This window comes from Zonotrichia leucophrys, chromosome 10 (assembly GCF_028769735.1).
Source record: "Zonotrichia leucophrys gambelii isolate GWCS_2022_RI chromosome 10, RI_Zleu_2.0, whole genome shotgun sequence".
In the NCBI taxonomy this organism is placed as follows: domain Eukaryota; kingdom Metazoa; phylum Chordata; class Aves; order Passeriformes; family Passerellidae; genus Zonotrichia; species Zonotrichia leucophrys.
In genome coordinates, this window is record NC_088180.1 from 13,763,262 (window position 1) to 13,783,605 (window position 20,344).

A 20,344-nucleotide genomic window follows, 5' to 3' on the forward strand; every position below is an offset into this window, starting at 1 on the left:
TGCCTTCTGCTCTTGTAGCAGGGGCTGTTGGGCTTGGGAAGCAAAACTTCTATGGGTGTTATACAGGGTCTCAAAGGGATTTGGAGCCTGAATTTCTGACAGCAAAGGAGACAGGGAACCTGTCCCCTTGCCTGCTGGAGCTGGGTGGGCAGCAGCATTAGCTGACGTGAGCTGGGTAGATATGAGTGTAAGGCTCCATAGAAAAAGCTCATTAAAGACCCCTTTGGGAAACCAATTCAGGGTAGAAATTACTGTTTGATGAGCAGGAGAAGGGGAAAATAGGAGGGGGGAGGTGAATGAAATCCCCTATAGTTTTGTTGATTCAGGTTTCATATGCGACTCTGGGACTTTAAATAGCAGCTGGGGAGGCTTTGCAATAGGCTTGCTTTGATATGAGCCATGCAGGGACCTGCTCTTTTGTATTTATTCTGGAGCTTGCCTGAGAGACAATTCAAAAGCAATCAGCAGCTGCTGTGACAGCAGCGACCTGTTGCTATGGAATTAGAAGTAATGAGAAATACAAAGGTTTCTTGGTTAGCAGCAACAGAATAAGAGGGGAGCAGGAGATAGAAGTGGATGTAACAGAAAAAAGCTACAGCCAGAGCTGGGCTGGCATTTAAATGGGAGGTGCAGGGGTAGAAATGTAAATGTGATTTGTTTTCCTTTTTAAAAGAGCTTTTTTGCCATCTCAGCAGGTCAAGCTCAGCTTTGTCTGGGAGTGAGCTCTTAGGAAAGAGTCCTGTCTGGTGGTGGTGCTGGAGTTGTGTGTTCCCAGGCTCCCGGGAAACAAACCCTCACTCTGTAGCCAGCCCTCGCTGTGGGGTGTCAGGAGCTCAGACATCTTCCCCATGGAGTGCCAGGAGATCCCTGCAGGAGCAGGGGGGCTCATCCCACACCTCCTTTGTTTTGCAGGGCCCAATCCTACAGCAGAACTGGGTCAGGACAGAGCTCCTTTCCTCCCACCCTGTGGCCCTGGCTGGAGCCTGCCCATGAGCTCTCTCTGAGTTCCCCAGCTCAGTAACGGGGCACTTCTCACTCCAAAAAATACCTGTGAGGAAAGGGCAGGGAGATGCTTGGAGGTGGAACCAGGCAGGCAGCCGGCATGATCACACCTCCTTCCCCAGGGCCTGAGCATGCTGGATGTCCCTGGATGTAAAAGGCTGATACTTCTGTGTCTTCTTTAAATGAAACTCATAGTGCCTTACTGGGTTTTAAATATGCATTTTCCCAGCCTGACCCCAGCTGCCCTTGAAATAATACTGCTTTGCAATGAAGCCCTGCAGGGAATTATCATCTGAGCCCACTTCTTTTGTCATGAGAGTCAATTAAAAGCAGAGTAGCTGGTGATTTAATAGCTCTGGTGTCTGAGGGAGCCCCACATCCATCCAGAGGCTGACTCTGGTATTTGAACACATAATTGGAGAAGAGGAGCACTTTTTTCCAGCTATCCAACAAATTTTCAAATTCCTCCATGTCCATACTGAGCACTAACTCCTCGTGTCCATGGCTTGTCATCTTCTGCACGTTAATCAATGCCCCAGCATTGCAGATTGTCCTTGCAATATATCCCACCTGGAATTGTTTTCCTGTTTCCCCTGCACCCTTTCCCTTAGGGTAAACCAAACAAGGTTTTAATCTCTGAAGATGGTCCAGGCTCACAAAATGCCATGCATGGAAATGCTGCTCTGTAAGCAGTGTTTGAGTTAAGCTTGCAAGAGCTGGAGAAACCCTTGCCTGCACCTCCCCACAACCAACAAGGAGTTTAAACAGGGCCCAGTCCCTCTTGCTGCAGTGCAGAACAGGATCCCTGCGCCCTGCAGGCACAGGCAGCAGTGCTGGGGGCCCAAGGTGGGAGCCAGAAGCAGGCACTCACTCCCAGTGGGAATGAATAGCCAAGGCTGAGCTCATTTATTCTTCCTTCCTCACAGTCTCCCTTTTCTTTGCATTTCACCACCTCCTTATTTAACATCCTTGGCTGTTGTGCAGAGCCATCACCCTGGTTTGCAGCACTGTGACCTACTTTGCCACAACGTCCCGACTTCCTCACTGGAACTGCGAGCTCGGAGCCCAATCCATTCAGTGTTTCTCAGCTGAATAACAGATCCAATTAGGTGGAAAAAGCCTGGCTTTCATGCTGTCAGTGCCTGGACATCTCACTTCCCTCTCCCCAGCACAGGCTGCACCCCTGAGGGCTGCCGCTCACAGACAGGGCGCCCTCTGTGTTTGTGTGTCCCCCACCAAATGAATTTGGGGGAAGGGTTCAAGAAGAGTGATCCTGGCTACTCAACCTGTCCTTTCATTCTTCCTGACAGTCTCTGAGGACTACAGAGCTCAGGAATCAAATAATTTGTGGGTTTTCAGTTCTGTCTCTCCTGGGAAGCTCTCCTTTCCCAGCAGAGGCTGGGGAGCACAGTGCCCTGACCAGGCCAGGATGGCACAACTTGTGCTTGTGAAGAAGCACTCACAGCCACAATGTGATTTAATGGCTGATAGAAAGACCTGTCTCTCATTCCTGGCATCATACCTATCCCCAGTCCTGTGGGTTTATCCCAAACAAACATTTTAATTCTGCCTTTTTCTGCTGCCATCACTTTTGTTTTCTATGGTAGCAAGGCTCCTTCTCCCTGCAGCCCCAGCACGCAGCCAGTCCCCAGGATGCTGGCTGCACTCCATCATGGGCATAGCTGGTTGTTAAAAGGGATGAGTAGAAACCAAACAAGGAGAAAAAAGCCTAAGGGCCACCAGGAAAAGCCCTTTTGCTTTCTGCCTTCCCTGGCTGGGTGGGATGGACGGCCACCCCCTTGCCCTGAGGCCTGCCCAGCAGCATTGGGGCCTGCTCAGCTCCCCGGCAGGTGCAGGGAGGAGGGTAAACAGCCTTCCCTCCATTTCTGGGTCATGTCTGGAGGAATTACACACGCACACACAAACAGGAGCTGCTTCCCCGTGGCTGCTTCCCAGCACCCAGCAGAGCTCCCGCTGCCTGCGGCCCCTCAGCCCACGCCGCCGCCCCGCCGGGATCGCGGCTGCTCCCGGCCTTCCCACAGGGCTCCGCTAATGACTCACCCCTCCTGCTTGGCTCTAATTAGGCTCCTGTCTAATTAGGCTCGCTGGGAAGATGTGGCTGGTGAGAAGCAGCCCTTTGGTGAAAGGAGAGGGGAAAGAAAGAGCATCTGGAGACGCCAGAGGGAGAGACGCCAGGCTGTGGGGAGAGGGCAGGGGGGATTGGGAATTGTCAGCTGAGCTGCATCTGTGCAAGGGATGGGCCACAAAGGGACTGGAAACAAATGCCCTCTGTACTGGCACAGAGAGCAGCTCCAGAGTGCAGGGAGAGTGGGGCTGGGGGAGCCCAACCTGAACCTGCACCCTTGGGAATCCTTGGGAACCCTTAAGCATCCCTTGGGAACCCTTGGGCATCCTTGGAATACAGGCAGGAGAGCAAAGCCTGGTTTGGGGCAGATTCAAGAGGTGTGAAGGCAGCTTTAGGGGAGACACAAGAACACCCACTGTCTGCCCATCATTGAGAGAGTTTGGGGTGCTCATATCAGTTGTTAGTGTCAAATATTATTTTCTACTTAATTTTTACATTATTCAACCTCCTAAAATTCAAGACATTTGCCATATTTAACATTCCTGTAGCAAATTAACAAGCCCCAGGTGCCTTCAATGGCAAAGGTAAGTCATTACTTTACCATTCACCTTGTATCTGATCACAAGGCATCTCACTCACTCACTGCACTAATTAGGGTTTTGCCTTTCCTTCTCTTAATAAACCCTCCATGAATGAGTGGCCTGTCTGCAAGCCCCAGCCCAGCTTGCACCTGTGTCCTGCCAGACCTCCAGTTTCTCTCCCTCAAGGCAGTGCCAGGACTGAACCCAGCAAGGGCAGGGAAGGGGAAATGCAAATGTGTAAGGTATCACTAAACCAAATTTCCAAAGAGCCTCTCCTGTGCCTGCCAATGCTCCTTTTAGAGGCTCATCCCATTCTAAGGATCCTGTATGATCCCTTTTAGTCAATGAGCCAGTGAAAAAACAACCACATCCAACAAAGCCACAGAGATATTTTGCTCTAAATTTGGGAGCCAAGGAAACGCTGGGCAAGAAAGTTGGGATGCTCAGAAACCCATCACTCTTTCTTGGGACCATCTAAATTGATTAATCCCTGTGGTCTGGAGAGAATATCCATTTCATTGTCTTAGCTGTAATGGCTCAGAGCATGGAAATTTTGAGCATATGAAACTGTGGAAAGCTGGTTAAGGACAGTCAGATTAATATATGGAGGTGTCCTGGAACAGCAGGGCCCTTTGCTTCCTCCTGTGCCAAAGGCAATTTGTATTGTCTGCCCAGACTTCCCCTGGCCAGTGGAAACGGGGGTCTGGAGTGCACTGTGCAGGACCAGGCTGCCTAGTTAGCTCTGCATCCCTTCCTTTCCCTGGCAGGAGATTGATTCAGAAAGGATTTGATTTTCTCCATGTGGTTTGTGATCAGTAAACGTGCTGTCCCATCTCCCGTGACCAATGCCTGTTCTATCAGAGCAGCATCTCCCATTCCCAGCAGCTGCAGCAGCTGCTGTTTTACTGCAGCAATGCAAAGGGGTGCCCCAAGGGGTGCTTTTGTCAGACATCCAGGCTGCAGAGCCAAGAGGGGCCACAGGAAAACGTGCTTTTTAAAAGCTATACCCAGGAGCCGACAGTTCGGGCGATGGCTTTTATTCAACTTCAGTAAATAGGTGAGCTGGGACGCCTGGGAATGCAAATAAAAGCAGGACTGAAGATAAACGAACTCTTTCATCTCCTGTCTCACACCCAGGGGTTGCCTGTCTTGGAGCAAGTGCTGCGTGACTGGGTGTAGCTTCAGGTACACTGACCTGAGTCAGGCTTTCAGAACAGCATGTGCAACACAGCTGAGAGCAGGGGGAAATACCAGGCAGGGAGTGCACTGCTGCCTAACGGGGCTGGCGTGCCCTGACACCTGCTGAGGAACAGCACAACACCCCAAGCAGCTGGCAGCCCAGAGCTTTGATCAATACTTGATACTTGGGACTGTCTTGTGCCTGCTCAGCAGCTTTTTGTGGGTCCCTTCCAACTCAGGTTATCCTGATTCTATGAATACATTTCTGAGTCTCCTCAAGCAGTCCTTTCTCCTTCCCAGTCAAACTTGGTGCTTTTTGTGGGTCCCTTCCAACTCAGGTTATTCTGATACTCCACAAGTGATATTTTCCCCTTCCCAACCATACCCCTGAAGACAAGTGGAGTAACAAATGGAAATGAAGCAATTCCTCTGCCTCAAAATCAATACATGGGGCTGCTTCTCCTGCCTGGGGAGAGGATGCTGGAGTTCCTCCTGTGCAGGACTGGCAGGACAGGGCCAGCAGTGATCACGTCTATGATCCAGCAGAAAATGGTTTTGGGGAAACCCCACTGAGGTCCTCCATGACTCCTCATTGTCATGGCTCTGTACTTCTGGCACCCTCTCCTGCCTGGACCCATGCCTGCAGGCACTGGGAACACCATGTACCTTATCATGGAATCACAGAATACTTTGGGTTGGAAGGGAACTTAAAAGATCGTTTTTCCACCACCCCTGCCACAGGCAAGGAATTTTCCACTAGACCAGGTTGCTCCAAGCCATGTCTGACCTGGCCTTGAACACTTCCAGTGCTGGGGCATCCTCAGCTTCTCTGGGCACCTGCTCCAGTGCCTCACCACCCTCACAGGGAAGACTTTTCTTCCTTACAACACCTCCCCAGAACAGCATTTCTGATGGGTCTCTTCTTGCAGGAGACAAGGGAACACCTAAACCACACAGCATCCTGGGCCCTGTGCTGTGATGAAATGCAGCATCTCTGGTTCTCTAAGCCGAAAGAACCAAAACCTTCTGTCTCTAGGATTTATTAAAGACACTGAGCTGTGTGTTAGGGGCTTACAGGAACTCTGTGCCACCTCCCCTTCTGCGTGTGGGGAGGAGGAAAACCCAAGGAATATTACAGAGCCATCTGGCCTTCAGTAAAATCCAAATCTTGTAAGGGAAGGAAAATAAAGAGTCCAGTGGGTTCAAACTGGAATGGGGAGGATAAAGGCAACACAAACATTTGATTACAGGTGGAGGTTAAGGCTCTTCATTCAGCCTTGGTGCAAAAAAGTCATCAGCAAAAATACCAGAGGTGTGGGAATAAATCAGGCAGAAAACTCAAGACTTAAAATCAAATTTATTTAGAGGAAGAATGACTTTACAAGAGGTTGATACTGATAACTAAAAAGGAAGATAAATAAAAGCTTGTTACAAAACTTTGTTGGTTCTGGCAAGTTACAGAAAAACTGAAGAATTTTACAGTCAACAATCTGCTCACTTTTTACATAATTACAAATTAACATACAGCAATTAGGTTTCACCCTCTTGTTTAAAAATCCTTTTTTCCCAAATTTTTTTCTTTACAGGTTCAACATGAAAACGCAAAGCTTTTTTTTTTCCTTTTTTTTTAATAAGAAACAAACCAAAAACAGAGGTATATCAGGTTATTACAATACACCTCAATGTTCTGGGAATTACTCAAGTGCATTCCATATTAGTACAAAATAAACACCAGGCTAAACTTTAACCATAGGCGAACTGAACTGGACAGAGATTTTTATTTCATTTTTTTCTTGAGGCAGTGTTTAATATTGATAAAGAAAATAGTAGCATTACTTTACAGCATGGAAAGGATGGATACCTATAGACAGCTTAAATACATACAAAGCTCATAGCTGTATGCAAAGCAGTGAGTGTTATCCTGTTCCCCCCTCCCCCCTAGCAATGGAAGCTGAACTATATTTGGGCAAAGCATCAGTGTCAGTGAAATGCATGTGGAAGGAAAGGGCACAGAGTCCTGGAAATGCAGGTGTGAAGGGAGGTGGTGTTACACTTCGCATGACTGAAGAGCACAAGGTGTAGGAGATTTGGCCAGTTCAGCTCGCCTATATTTAAAAATTAGCTGTATCACCAATGAAGAATTGTGGATTGCTGCCCCTTCTGACAAATGAGGCAAGAGTTATGAGCAGCAGGGGAGGTTTTTTTATTTAAAGGGGTGCCCTAAATCATGATAAATTCCCAAACCTGGCCAGCAGGCACAATAATTTCCAGAGTTCTGGTTAACAAGGAATGTTTTGTGGGATTTTAGCAGATACTCTCCTGTGTCCCCTGCCCAGTCCTCCCTTGCTCCATGCCATAGATATCCTAGACAGCTTCCTTGGGATTTGGCACCTGAAGAACATCTTCTGACTAGGTGGCATGTGGAAGGACTGGAATTGGGTGTTTCAGCAACAGCTGTGATGTCTCCTAGTGACTCAAGGGAAGGTGCAAAGGTGATTGGACTCTCTGGATGCAAACCCACACAAGCTGATGGCATCACTGTGCTGCCACACCTCCAGAGGGAAGGAAGAGTCCACCCTCAGTGGGGATGGCAGCTCCTGTCCCAGGGAGGTGAACAGTGGACAGTAAACACCTTGGTGCATGGAAAGGGCCTCACTTATTTGGATGCATCCCCTCACATCTCCTTCACTCTGAGTTTCTCCAAGGAAAAGGAGATGGAGGGAAAACCACTGTGGGGGCTGCTTCCCTACCTGCCCTGAGGAAGGTGATGGTGAAGCTCTCCTGGGGGATGTACCTGAGCCAACAGAAGCCAGTTCTCTTGTCCTGCCACTTAACCTATCTGCAGTGGGACTGTAGATTAGACAGTTCACACCCACTTTGGTCTAAAAATAATACAAAAAGCTTAGCCCTTCCTCCCCTCTGGGGGAAAAGCCAAACCAAACCAGGAACACGCCTACTTGAAGCTCTGATTTTGCTGGGGATACAGAGGGGGAAGCAATGGCAAAACTGATTGTCTTCAAATAACCATAATTAAAGGGGGCAAGACCAGTTCCATTAAAGTGCTTTATGGCATCAAACTGACATCAAGTTATGTGTTGAGATGATCATTTAAAGGAATCTAAGGGCAAGCTCACCCAGCCCCATGGAGTCTCCCACCCTTTGCTACAGCTACTCTCTGCTGCTGGGTGTTCTGGCACCCCCAGCTAATGCTGGCCACTCCTGAACCTGTCTGAGCCCACACTCTCACTTTCCCTGGACACTGAAACCCCTCCTGTTGGGCAGTGGCAAAGACCAGGCCGAGAAAAGCCCAAGAAAACCAAATCTGATTTCTGCCCTCCAAAAAACATCAGCACAAACAGCTCCAAGAGCCCTCACAGGATCCTCTTCTCCTCCAACAACACAGGCTTCAAACATATGTTTTTGAACCTACTCTGAGTTCCAGGAACCTCATGCAAAACAAGATGGTTTGGGTGCTCCAAATGGGATCTAGGGACTGGCAGCAGGTTGGGCTGTAGAAATAACAAGCTTTCAACAACTGCAGGATGGATGCCAGGCATGGAACTGGAGCAAATGCAATTTTAAGGCCAGGAAGAGGAAAGGTTTAGGTGCTGTCAAGCTGGGACAATACTCTAGCAGACAATGCTAGACAACCTTCAGGGATCAGAGCAGCAATCTGACTCTGGGAATCTATGCCAAGGCTTTCCAAAGAAAAACTGAGATGGGAAAAATAAAAGGCTAAAGAGATAAAAACAAGCCCTTACCTTCCTAAAGGTGAAAGAAGGAGGAAGCAGTGTGGGAGGAGAGGCTTCATTCCAAAAAAGTGAATCATAGAGTAACAGCCATCCTCCAGGGACAAAGGTCTGTCCACCAGAATTTAAGACACAAACAGCTTTGTACACAGGATTTCTGGTCAGTGTGTTTCTGACTCACACCTGTGGTTTCTGTCAAGGAACCACAGGGACCTTGGGAGATCACTTAGCCAATAGTATTGGCACTTCAGGCACTGAATGCTCTTTTTGATTTGCACAGGTCAGGAAAGATGGTGAAGCCAGGCAGAGTCAACCCTGCTGCCCTGGGTCACTCATCTGCTTTTTGGTGCCCTTCTCAGAGCCATGGGACACTGCTATGCTGTGAATACAGCATGCGCTGGGACTGGGGAAAAGACAGAGGGATAAACTGAGAAGTTCATAGTGGCAAAGGCTGTTCCAGACTGAGGGAACTCAGAGGTACCAGTGCCCTGATCTCTGCTCACACAACAGCATATGAGCTTTGGTTTCCAGATATTTCATCTCAGCCCATTCGTGTTTGCAGATGTATGAACAGCAGGGCAGAAGTTACTTTGTGAAGTTGGTGGTTTTCTTATGAAAAAGGTAACTCCACACCACCAGCACGTGCCTCCTTCAGCACCCCTCAGGTCCTGGAGAGCAATTACACTGCAAAGCACTCTATGCTTTGCTTTTTCCTTTGCCTCCAAAGGGAATGAGAAAACCTAACCAAAACGTTTCAACATGGAAACTGACTGACAGGAGTAGCCTCGTCTGAAGTCATTGTTGTCTTCTTCCAGACTTTTTTTGGCCTGAAGATGCTCTGCCTTGAAGAAAGCTCTCAGCTAAAAATTGTGTGATTTTGGGCATGGAATGAGCTGCAATGCAGCACTGCCCAGCCCCATGGTTTGTAGGAAACAGGGAGATGAGAATGTTTGGTTTACCAATCTTTTGGTAAGAAAACAGAACAGATAAACAAACAAAAAAAATAAAGGGGGGGAAAGAGAAAAAACCCCTCAAACTATTCCCCAAACAAAAGCAAAAAGAAATAAAAAAATAAAACCAAGTAAACTTTTTAAAAAAACTCTTTCAGATAAAATGAAAGATAAATATTTTTGCAAGCCCTGCTTGCAATTAAGAACAAGCACCAAATAAGAGTTAAAAAAAACCAAAATAAAAATAAATCTCAACCCTTTTTCCTTTCTATTTTTTTCTCTTTTTCTTTTGAGTTTTAATAGTGTAGAGAGCTTCCAAACAAGCAGGGTTCCTGCACCAAGACAGCCCAGCCCAAGCATCCACCTCACCATCAATGCTGCTGATACTCATCAGCACTAACTCTGAAAATTGCTGTGGGTCACCAGCTCATGACAAGCCTGAGAGCAAACTGAAATCAAACAATAGTACAAGAAGAGAAATTATTTGTCATTTCAAAGAAAAAAAATAACAAACTAGTAGGATAGGAAATGTACATGACAGCTTCAAACTCTTGAGCAAAACCTTGACCTATTTTGAAGCTGGTAACCATTTACAAATCCACTTGGGTAATTCGCCTGACAGGGTTTGGAAGAAAGGTGATTTTTGAGAAAAGAATATCTTGTTGCATTTCTCCTCCCCCACGGAACACATGCCTATATTCCTCAACTCTGCAGACACCCCACAGCTGGCACAGCAAGAGCTGCCCTTGGACCTTCCTGTTCTGCACAGACACCACCCCAGAGTTCATGGGGACACATCACGCTGGCCTCCGGACCTGTCCCACAGGGGGTTTGTCCATCAGAGCCTTTTTCTCCCCAGAAATGGTTCCCAAGTGCCCGGTATTGCACAGCCACAGGGACAGGAGCCACCTCCCAGGAGCCTGCCCTGTCTCACTGACCTGCTCAGACACTGCTGCTCTCACTCTGCCTCAGAAACCAGCAGGGCAAGTGGGAAAATCCAGACACACAGAAGCCCAACAGCAGCACAAAAAGCAGGCTAAGAAAAACACAAAGAACTGAACAAAGATGCATAAAAGCAGATTTTTAGCCACCCCCCCTCAGTCATTAGCCTTGTATGGGGATGTCAAATGCAACTGGAGAGCTCTATTCTGGCAAAAACATAATTTTTACTTTGGGGATGGGAGGGAGTGAGCTGGAGCTCAAACAGATTGTGTAAAAAAAAATGTTGCTTACTGTTGTTTCCATTTGAACAGCCTGTTCTGGCTCCTGGGACTGCCTTACCAGCCTACCAAAATGCTCTTTTCTGAGGCATTTTAAATCTACCCAATAATGTTCTGCTTGACTCTAGAAACAGTTTGACATTTGATTCCTCTGCCCCACAGAAATCATTCAGAATGATTTTAAATTTTAATTTTTATCCTCTGAGTTGTTGCTTCTGAATGCTGTTACTGCTTCCTGGTGTAATGCACCCTTCTGAAACCAAACATCCCCTGTCCCATCAGCACAAAAGGGGTGTGCAGGTCACTGTGTTACAGCAGGAGCAGTAAGGGCAAGATATTTAATATCTACACATCCCTGAAAGTCCTCAGGTATCATCCATGCCCACGGGTGGACCTTGGCTGTAGGGACTGTAAGCATATCCCAGTGGATTCATAGATGTACATATACAGGATATCTATATATGCCAGTGTGTACGCACCATTTGTAGAGTCCTAATCTTTTGCTAAATGCTTGGTTTTGGTTCTTTTCCCCAGAAAAGGGGAATTTGAAGGCACAGACCCCTTAAGGCTATGTTTTCTCATCCTTTAGCAGTAAGAAGAGACAGAAAGCATCTATCCCAATCCATTTGACCCCAGGTTTGCACAGGGAAATGCACAGCCTCTGCAGGGAGAATTCACCTAGAACCACAGGAGAGAGGCCCTTATCCACCACTTAGCAGACTTCAGAACTGTTTTCTTTGTTTAAAACCTCCAGATGCTCGTCCAGCGCAGGCACCAGCCGCGGGCTGTGTCACAGGCAGGATGTCCACGGTGCCAGTGCCACCACTGGAACAGTCCATGCTCAGCAGAAGATCTCCTCACCCTCTGCAGGTGCTTCTGACGAGTGAGAATCTGTAAAAACAGCATGTGGGAATCACTATGGGAACAGAGGGACACAGCAGGCAGAGTGGGGCTCTGTGTGAACAGACATCCCATTGTCTGCCAAATCCACCAGGCCCCTTAAAAGATATTCAGGTCCCTGTTGAGCTACCATGAAATTACACCTTGTAATGGGTGAGATTTCCTGTGCACAAGCTGGAAAACATCAGTGAGCTAGCATGAATGAAAGCGGTCATCCGAGGGCATGTGATCAAATTTCATGTGGGTCAGAGGTTTGAGGTGCAGCTCTGAGTCCTAAGGGGATGCAAAACTATCAGACCAAAAAAAAAAAACCAAAAAAAAAAAAACAAAACCAAAAACCCTGTATGTTTTTGTTTCAGATCAAGAGACAAAACAGACCAGCTTGAGGGGAGAGGCCAGCACAAGGCTTGTGGGTATCATTTCCAAACTGCCACAGAGCTAAAGCAGACATCAATGCCTCAGGAGCTGCAAGAGCCAAGAGCATCCCAGCAGCAGCTCCTTCTGAAAGCACGGACACTGAAGCAGAGTATTTTCTCCTTGAAGCAGAGATCCAGCCCATGGAGGCTGCTCAGCATGGGATGGGAAGGGTAGAAACAATGAGAAGAATGTGTGTCCCTCTGACAACCCCAGGGGCTGCAGAACAGGCAGAAACATCCACGGAAGATCACTTCAGGCTGAGAAATCCACTCAACACAGCTGCTCTTCCCCATCCCTGTGTCATCATCCTCATTTCAAGCCAGATTTTGTGGCCTCCACAAAAGTTCACTGGCTGTAGGAAAACAGCCAGCTTACCAACCCTGAACAAACACCTGTGAGCTCCCCTGACACTCACCAGACTGCTGGGAGCGATGTCCCCTGCCCTTCTTCTTCTTTTCCTTCTTCTCCTTTGGTTTGGCTAAACTGAAGAGGCGAGTAGGCATCTGGGTCTGCTCCTCAGCTGCCTTGTTAGTCTGGTTTGTTGTGCTAAGCAAATGGAAAGTGCTTTTCTCTTTGTGTGTCCTTGAAAGACTGTTCCTTTTGGGGGAGACAGACAGTTCTGCATCAAAGTGCCCTTGTTTAGGAAGGGAAGGGTTCTTCTGCATGGAGGACTCGTCAATGCTGGACTGGGAGGAGACTCTGGCAAGTTTCTCATGTAGATTTGAAACCTAGGAAGAAAAAGTGTTTCATGAAACAGGATAGAAAAGGGGTGTTCCAGACCACTCAGGGGTGAACATCCAGCCCATTCACCAGGTAAAACAACCTTCCCATCCAGGCAAAGTAAAGAGAGAAAAGCCCTCTCTGTTCAAGATGAAAATATGAGACACGAAAAGAGTAACACTCCACTATCTTTTGCTCCTACATGCATTCTGCTATGTATCAACAAGCCAAGGGCAAATATTCTCTAAGATCTCAATAGCAAGACTCACCCTGCATGGTTTGCACACACAGATGGTGGCAGGAGGCCAAGGAGCAGCGTGCCTCTCTGGGAAGGGAACGCCAGCACACGGCACAGCAGCCCCATGTGTCAAAGAAAGCCTTCCCAAGCAAAAGATGAAAGCAAAAGCATTTTTCCTGATTTTTTTTTCCCCTAACGGCTGTCTCAGAATGTAATTGAGCTTGCACATTCAAAGGGAAGATCAAAACAAGCCCAACAAAGCTTGACTGAACACTCTATTAATAGCTCTGCAATGTCAGTCAGATACCTGCTTTGAGAAGGTGCTTCCTTCTCCTAAATCTCTCAGGCCTTGCAGGCATTTTACTTCTCAGCTTCTCTCACAGCATCCATGCCCCTTGTCTGCAAGTGCTTGGAGCTGGAACAGCTTCACTGGCTGCTTGGAAAACTTCTGGCTTGATCAGGAGCCAGGTGGGAGGGAGCAGGACCTGCTTTGGTGATGAGCTTTTCAGAACTCACTGCTCAGCTCCACAATTAGGCCGTTCAGGCATCGAAAATCATTCCCATTCTGCAATCCAACATTTATAAACTAGCTCTGCTACAGCTCTAAGCAAACTACAGTCAGAATTAGTGACTTACAAACAAATGATCAACAGGCTCAAGGATTAAATTCAGTCCATGTTTTGCCAGTGGTGCTGGCTCTCCTCAGTCAGACTGCTGCACAGTTGTAAAGGAATAAACCTCACAGATCCAAACCAGGATCTGTGTGTGAGTTTTTCTTTGTGCTTGTGAACAGTCAGTCACCAGAAGCCTCTTTCAGCAGAGCTGGGGACCTTTGTTCACTGAGCCACAACTGGACTGCAGGTGCTTGGTCTTTCAGGACACAGCAATGCCATCTCTTTGCTGGATATTGAGAATGCTTTTGGGGATGGATGTCAGCATGTGAACTTGCCCTGGAGTTATCAGCTTCACAAGTGGTTTTTGTGACAGCTGGAGGCGGCAGGTGACCCACAACACTCAGGGTGTTTCTGTGAAGGACTGACTGCTCCCCAGAGCTCAGCCCCTGGGTGAAGGCCAACATCAGGCAGTGTCAACGCCCTGGGACGGCCTGCCACCTCCTGTCTGCCATCCCCCAATACACAGACAGGGAAGTGGGCAGAGCTCACTGGCCAGGCACCCCCAATATACCATGAAACACCAAAACTGGCAATGCCTCAGCAGCTCCAGAGGTGCAAAACCAGCAGCACTGCACATCCTATGCAAAGGAAGAGCCAGTTTTAAACACTGCTGGACTAAACCTCCCCAAACTAGTCTTCCTTCACATCTCAACCCATGCATTCCTCAAAGCCATGCTCTTCCTATGCTAAGGCTCCATCATTCACAGCCTAAATGGCGAACAAGATATCCAAAAAATAGGAGGACTCCAAAAAATACTACCCACAATCACTGCATGCCTCACCATCAGCAACCTCCCTCTAATAGGAACACCATTTCTGGGAGGATTCTACTCAAAAGACCTGGCAGCTGTGAGGGGCATGCAGTTCACCCAGGAGTTGGCTGGAGCTCCCTGTTCCTAGCTTGCCAAGGAGCCTGGCTGCCAGCATCATTTACCTGGTTGTGGTCAGGCTCCTGCCGCATCTGAGCAAATCTCTCCACGTCCTGCTTCAGCTGCACCTTCTCCCTCTCCAGCTGCTTCTGGGCAGCGCGCAGCCTCTCCAGGTCGAGCTGGTAGGCCGCCTTCTTCACCTGCAGCTCCTCCCGCTCGCGCTCCAGCTCCTGCCTCTGCCTCTGCAGCTGCTCCTCGCGCTGCGCCAGCTCGGCCTCACGCTCCGCCAGCTCCTTCTCACGCACTTCCCACTCCTTCTCCCTCCTCCTCCTCTCCTCCTGGTGCTGCGTCTGCTGCTTCTTCAGGTTGGCCAGCTCCTGGCGCTGCTTCTCCAGGCTGCGCTGCTTCTCCTGCTCCAGCAGCGAGGTGGGCCGGGAGGAGCCTCGGCTCGGTGCCCTCTCGCTCAGAGCCAGCTTCTGGTCCTCGATGTAGGTGTCCTGCTGCAGCACCACGCCCTGGCAGAGGGGACAGAGATCACTGCAGCATCCTCTCCCATCCCTGAAAACCCCAGGGTGCTGCAGTGAACCCCTTCTGATCCCAGCCCAGCACTGCTGCCTGGTTACCAGAGCATGCTAATGAAGCAGAGTAGAAATTTTCCAGGGTAGAAATCCATTTTGATTTAGGTGAAATGCACATTTTTAAATTGATTCTATGGTTAGAAAACATAGCTATTTAGCCTGACTGCAGAACCTAGGCTCAGGGAAACTGCTTCAGTGAAGGACAGAGATAAGGTGAGGGAGACAGAAGGTGACAGAGAAAGACAGAGACTGCTGTGAGAGCAGGTCAGCCTGACCTAGGAATTCTTTCTGATAAAGAAGAACTAGTGACAAATGTCACACGAAATTTGTAAGAATGAACATGTATGAACCTATGGTGAAATTGTGTGCATATGTATTTGAGAGTGGGATAAAAAGGGACCTGAAGTCCCCAGAAGGATGCATGTCATTTTAGGGGAATGATTCCCACATGTGTCCAGCGCTGTAATAAACATATTGGCTGTACAACTTTCACAAGAGTTGTGGAGTTTTGATTATCTCTGCAAAACACTGGCAAAGCAGCTCCCTCAGCAGCTTCCCAAATTCAGGCCAGCACTGGTTCCCCTGGGCAGCAGCTCATTCCCTGAGCCTGCAAGCTGAATGTGGGGTGTCCAGCCATGCAGGGCTGTGACACAACGGGCAAAGCACAACAAGCAGCTCAGGCAAGCAGTGTGTGGGAGCAGGATGAAGGGCTAAGCCTACCTGCAAAGCAGTGAGCAGCTTATGGAGGCTGGTGATGGTTTGGAGGACCTGCTGCAAGAAAACAGAAGCGTTGCTGTTAGATCTCATTGGGTGCTGGGTATGTGGACAGCACCTTCTCTTGCTCTGTGTCCCACCAGTGGGTCTGACAAGCTGCACAGCCATCCCTCTGCACCCTGCTTTTCCTCACTCTTCCCTTGCAATGAGTGCATCAGTCCCCAGTACACCAACAGATCCCTTGAACATCTCCAAGAAGTGCCTGGCATCACCTTCCTCCCTTCCCTAGCTGTCACTGCAGCAGGAGAAGGAACATTGAGCTCATGGGAAGTCCTGGTTTGCCTCTGCAAACCATTTCCCATAACATCAGCTTGCTCAAGAACAAGCTGAATAATTGAGATGAAGCCCAGAAGTTCACTTAAAAATTTCAGGAAAAAAATAAATCAATCTTTAAATAGATGTGGACTATTTGTACCCTTCTCCCTCAGCTGACCCATACAAGACCCACTGCCACCAGGCAGAAAAGCTGCACTACAGCAGGCAACACAAGTGCAGAAGGTGTGTTCTTGGAGGCTTTCTGAAAATACAGAAATGCAAACACCTCATGAATGGTCTGTTGCTGAATACAGAGCAAGCAACTCTGGAGTTATGCTCTATCCCTAAATTTAGCCTAGCTAAAAATTTCTCTGAATCTCTCATAACCTACAATTAATTTCAAGAAGAAGAAAAAAGAGCACTTCAGTATTTGCAGTAGTGGAGTGATAGCCAGTATTAAGAACTGCTTCTCATTTTGTCATTAATGCTAATTGGGAGTTATGAATGTGTATCAAAGGGAGAATAGAAACCTAATTGCCCCAATTCACTGCACCTGCAACATAAAATTAAACTCTCTCTGTCTGCAGATGCACAATAAATACAGCCCTGTGCATCCTGGTGGTAATTAACCCTTGCTGCTTATAATCAGCACATATCATCTTGCTGGCAAGCAGATGACAATCAGTGAATTCTCTGTCTAAACATCCAAGGTTAAACAAATAAATGACACAGTGGGTTCAGCTTAATGTATTTAAAAGTCTAGATGTGCTTCAGCAAATTAAATGTGTTTTCTTCTACATTATCACCTATTGAGACAAATTCTCTAGCCACTTAAATGAAGGGAACAGCTGAGCAATGGAATCAATTCTTACCTCGTTATCCCTTTTCAGCATGAACATCAAATTAGCATTTCCACCCTATGACAAGATCACAAATTTAATATGAGGACAATGAAAAATCATAGCAAATGTCTTCTGAAGCTGAACTAATGACACATCCATTAAACACTCCCCTCCACCTTCCATTTTGGGAGAATTCATGCATGTTTTTAAGCCATTTAGAATCATTTAGAATAAAATGTTAATTAGGTATTATTTTGCAGTTATGTGATGGATCGATCCCCAGAAAGAAAAGGTGCAAGGTTGCAGCTGACCTTAGAATTTCAATAACAATGCAGAATTAAACAAATTTAATGCAGACAGATGGTAGCCAACCTGTGCCATTAAGGAGTACAACTGAATTGCAGTGGTTTTCAAGTCAGTGGTTTTGAGTATTTTACATTTTATTTTATTTTTAACTTATTAGGATGTATCTAATTGTCAAGAAATTTTCAGGCATTTTTTTAAGGCTAGAGCTGTCACTCCTGAAATCTGAGCTCAGTGGTGGCAGACACACAAATCAAGGCATACCTTCTTTAAAATGCTGTCTGACTCTGTTCTCCGGAGGTCCTGAGCATCATCGCCTTCATCTTTCGCTCCACCTAAAGGAAGAAGCCAGCACTGACATCAGTCATTCAACATTTTAAGGCAGAGATGAACATGCTAAAGTCTGAGGAATTTAATACAGGAAACTCACGTGTTCCACAAAAGTGGACACAGAGCTCTTGACATTTTAACTAAATGAATTTGAGCCCTAAATATACGGAACACGTCAGCACTACCAGCAAAAGTGGATGTGAATTTAGATTAGGCTTGACTTTGGTTTCATAGAACGTGCTGATAAATTCAGCTATTAGATGGTGCTCTGTCTAGCCCCTGCACTGCTGTCTACTACCACAGAATACTTGCTGAGAAGACATGAGGCAGCATAAGAGCAGATGGAGGATGATAACAGAATCATATCAGGGTATATTATTGCAGGTATAGTTTCAATGCCTCTCTTGTGCAAGTTAATTTACATCTGGGTCAGATACTGCTGTGCAACACCCTGTGTAATTCTATGCTAACAATTTATCATTAACCTTAGCTATCAGATACCTGGATCTTCAAAGGGACACTGGGCTTCTCTTTCTAACTTCCCCCTGGATGGCTCATATCAGTGCTCCTGAGCAAGACTGAGCTGACCTGTGGGGACACGAGGGCTCTGACCCTCCCCCTGTGCTGCCCTTCTGCTCAAAAGGAGTCACACAGACCTTTCATCCTCTAGCTCTTGCCAAGACTATTGTACTCCCATTGCCAGCTGAGATGCATCCATGGGGAAAACCCACACCTGCAGTGGCAACTTTCCTTCTGCCACTCTTAAAGACTTTACATAAACCTGAATCTGCAGCAGTGTGAAGGACACCACAGCTGTGTAAAGGCCCTCTCCTCCCCCCACCCCCGAGGCTGGCTCTGCTGTTAGAGGCTGACCCTCCAGCCCTCCTAACAGACCTGCTCTCCTGCGCCACGTCCTGGGACCTTCCACCTCTCTGCAGGAGGAAACTCCTCCCTTCTGCTTTGCTGGAGGGGAGAACGAAGGGGAGTCAGGTTATAAGCCTTGCCCGAGGTTTCACAGGTTGTGAACACAAGAACTGGAGAGAATGCCAGGTTTCATACCTCCTGGGCAGAACAAATAGGCCCTGAATTCTTTTCCCAAAATCTCCCAAGACCCTACAACTACTGAATTAGAATTAGAGGGTATTTCTACAGAAAACTTAAGATTTTGGGCCACAGCCTGAGGTTGTCCCATTCATTGTTGCAACAGAGAGAGGCACAGCCCTCAACAAACCCCTCCAGTGTGAGTATATTTGTCATCATGATGACAAGGCCTTTGGGCTCTCCAGGAGAACTGGGAAAGCCTCTACATAGTTCTCATGTCTGACTGTCTGGAGCTAACACTGCTCCTTTAATGCAGGAGGTCAGACGAGGTCCAATGATGCCAGCGCTGAGACAGACACTAGCACAGCAAAACTGGTTGTATTGGGAGTGTGAGTAAGACCACAGAGAAAGGAATTTGAGGACAGGGAAGTTTCTGATGACTAGAGCAAAGAAAGAGGGCATTGGGAAGCAGCCAAGTATGCAGCTGAAATAAGTAGTCACGCATTTCTTTGGGAGAGACTTAATTGGAGGAATAATACATGCAGATGTAGGTGGAACATAAATGCACAGAGAGCAGAGACAGGGGAAAAGGTGTTTGATTCAGCAATATCCACATCCATTTGTAAATGCAACAGCATCAGGCTCCTGCTGGGAAGAAAAGTGAAGAACAAAGAACAGACCTGTAGATATTACAATAATAACATGAAGAAACTAATTTATTGAGAAGCCAAATGCTTTCATGTGGCACATAAGTAAAATAGCAAGTACTACTTGGAGAGAACACAGAGAGGAGTGAAGAGTTCAGATGTTTAACTCTTGTATAGCCACAGGTTCTCAGCCACCATCAATCCACCTGTACATAAGCTTTCTTTTCTAATCTGTCACTTATTGTTGAAGAGGAGTTGTGAAACCCAAACCACCAGCTGAAGTCCTTCTGAAGCAAGAGGATATGATGACGTGTGTTATTAACAAATTCTGATGAGCACACACAGAACTACTCACCCTTGGAGGCGTTCATCTGATGACTGTCAAATCCTCCAAAAGTTTCTGCCCTTCTAGGGAGTGAGATGGGGCCAACTCCTCCCTCCTGGTCCATGGCAGTGCTGCTGACCTGCTGTCCAAGGGCAGTGCCCAGGCTCCTGCTCACCAGGTGTTGCAGCACTTCAACTGATAAAAAGCAGCAATGTCTTTGTTAAAGCCCACCTCAGGTTTCTGAGCTATTTTCATCCCTGCCTCAGCTCATGCCAGAAATTATGTGGTGTACAAAGAATCTCGGTTTCTGTGACAAGGATGTGAACAGTACACATTGCCCCTGCAAAAACTCAGTCTGACCACTAACTCCAACTCTTGGAGCTCTGCAAAAACCTTACACCTCCCTCTCTTTCTTCACGCAACCTCAGTGTTCTCTGACAACAGCATTTAATAATTTTAGCCTCTCCAAAGATCATACTGGAAAGTAGCCTGAGTTTCCACCTACCCTTGCCCTTGTCAACAGAACTGCTTTTCCCTTGCAGGCATCACAAGCTCCTGCTGGAACCCAACCCCACCCTCACATCTTGCTGAGACTGAAGAATAGCAAAAGCCTGGATGGTTGAAATTTCAGCCAAGGATAAATCCCATGCTGCTCCTGACCCCA

General features: G+C 47.4%; 1 protein-coding gene across 3 annotated transcripts in view; it reads right to left on the minus strand.

The window, feature by feature from the left end:
* Positions 1-6,186: 6,186 nt before the first annotated feature.
* AKAP13 (A-kinase anchoring protein 13) overlaps positions 6,187-20,344 on the minus strand; it is a 73,430-nt gene continuing 59,272 nt past the window's right edge. For 2 of the 3 annotated variants that reach the window (XM_064722717.1, XM_064722716.1), the window contains 8 exons: positions 19,711-19,875; positions 18,562-18,630; positions 17,602-17,672; positions 17,065-17,109; positions 15,884-15,934; positions 14,651-15,100; positions 12,500-12,812; positions 6,187-11,658 (listed from right to left, as the gene is read on the minus strand). In XM_064722717.1, coding sequence (XP_064578787.1) covers positions 11,609-11,658; positions 12,500-12,812; positions 14,651-15,100; positions 15,884-15,934; positions 17,065-17,109; positions 17,602-17,672; positions 18,562-18,630; positions 19,711-19,875 — 1,214 coding nt within the window. In that variant the 3' untranslated portion in view covers positions 6,187-11,608. The remainder of the gene's footprint in view (positions 11,659-12,499; positions 12,813-14,650; positions 15,101-15,883; positions 15,935-17,064; positions 17,110-17,601; positions 17,673-18,561; positions 18,631-19,710; positions 19,876-20,344) is intronic. The other variant, XM_064722718.1, reaches the window with a different exon arrangement.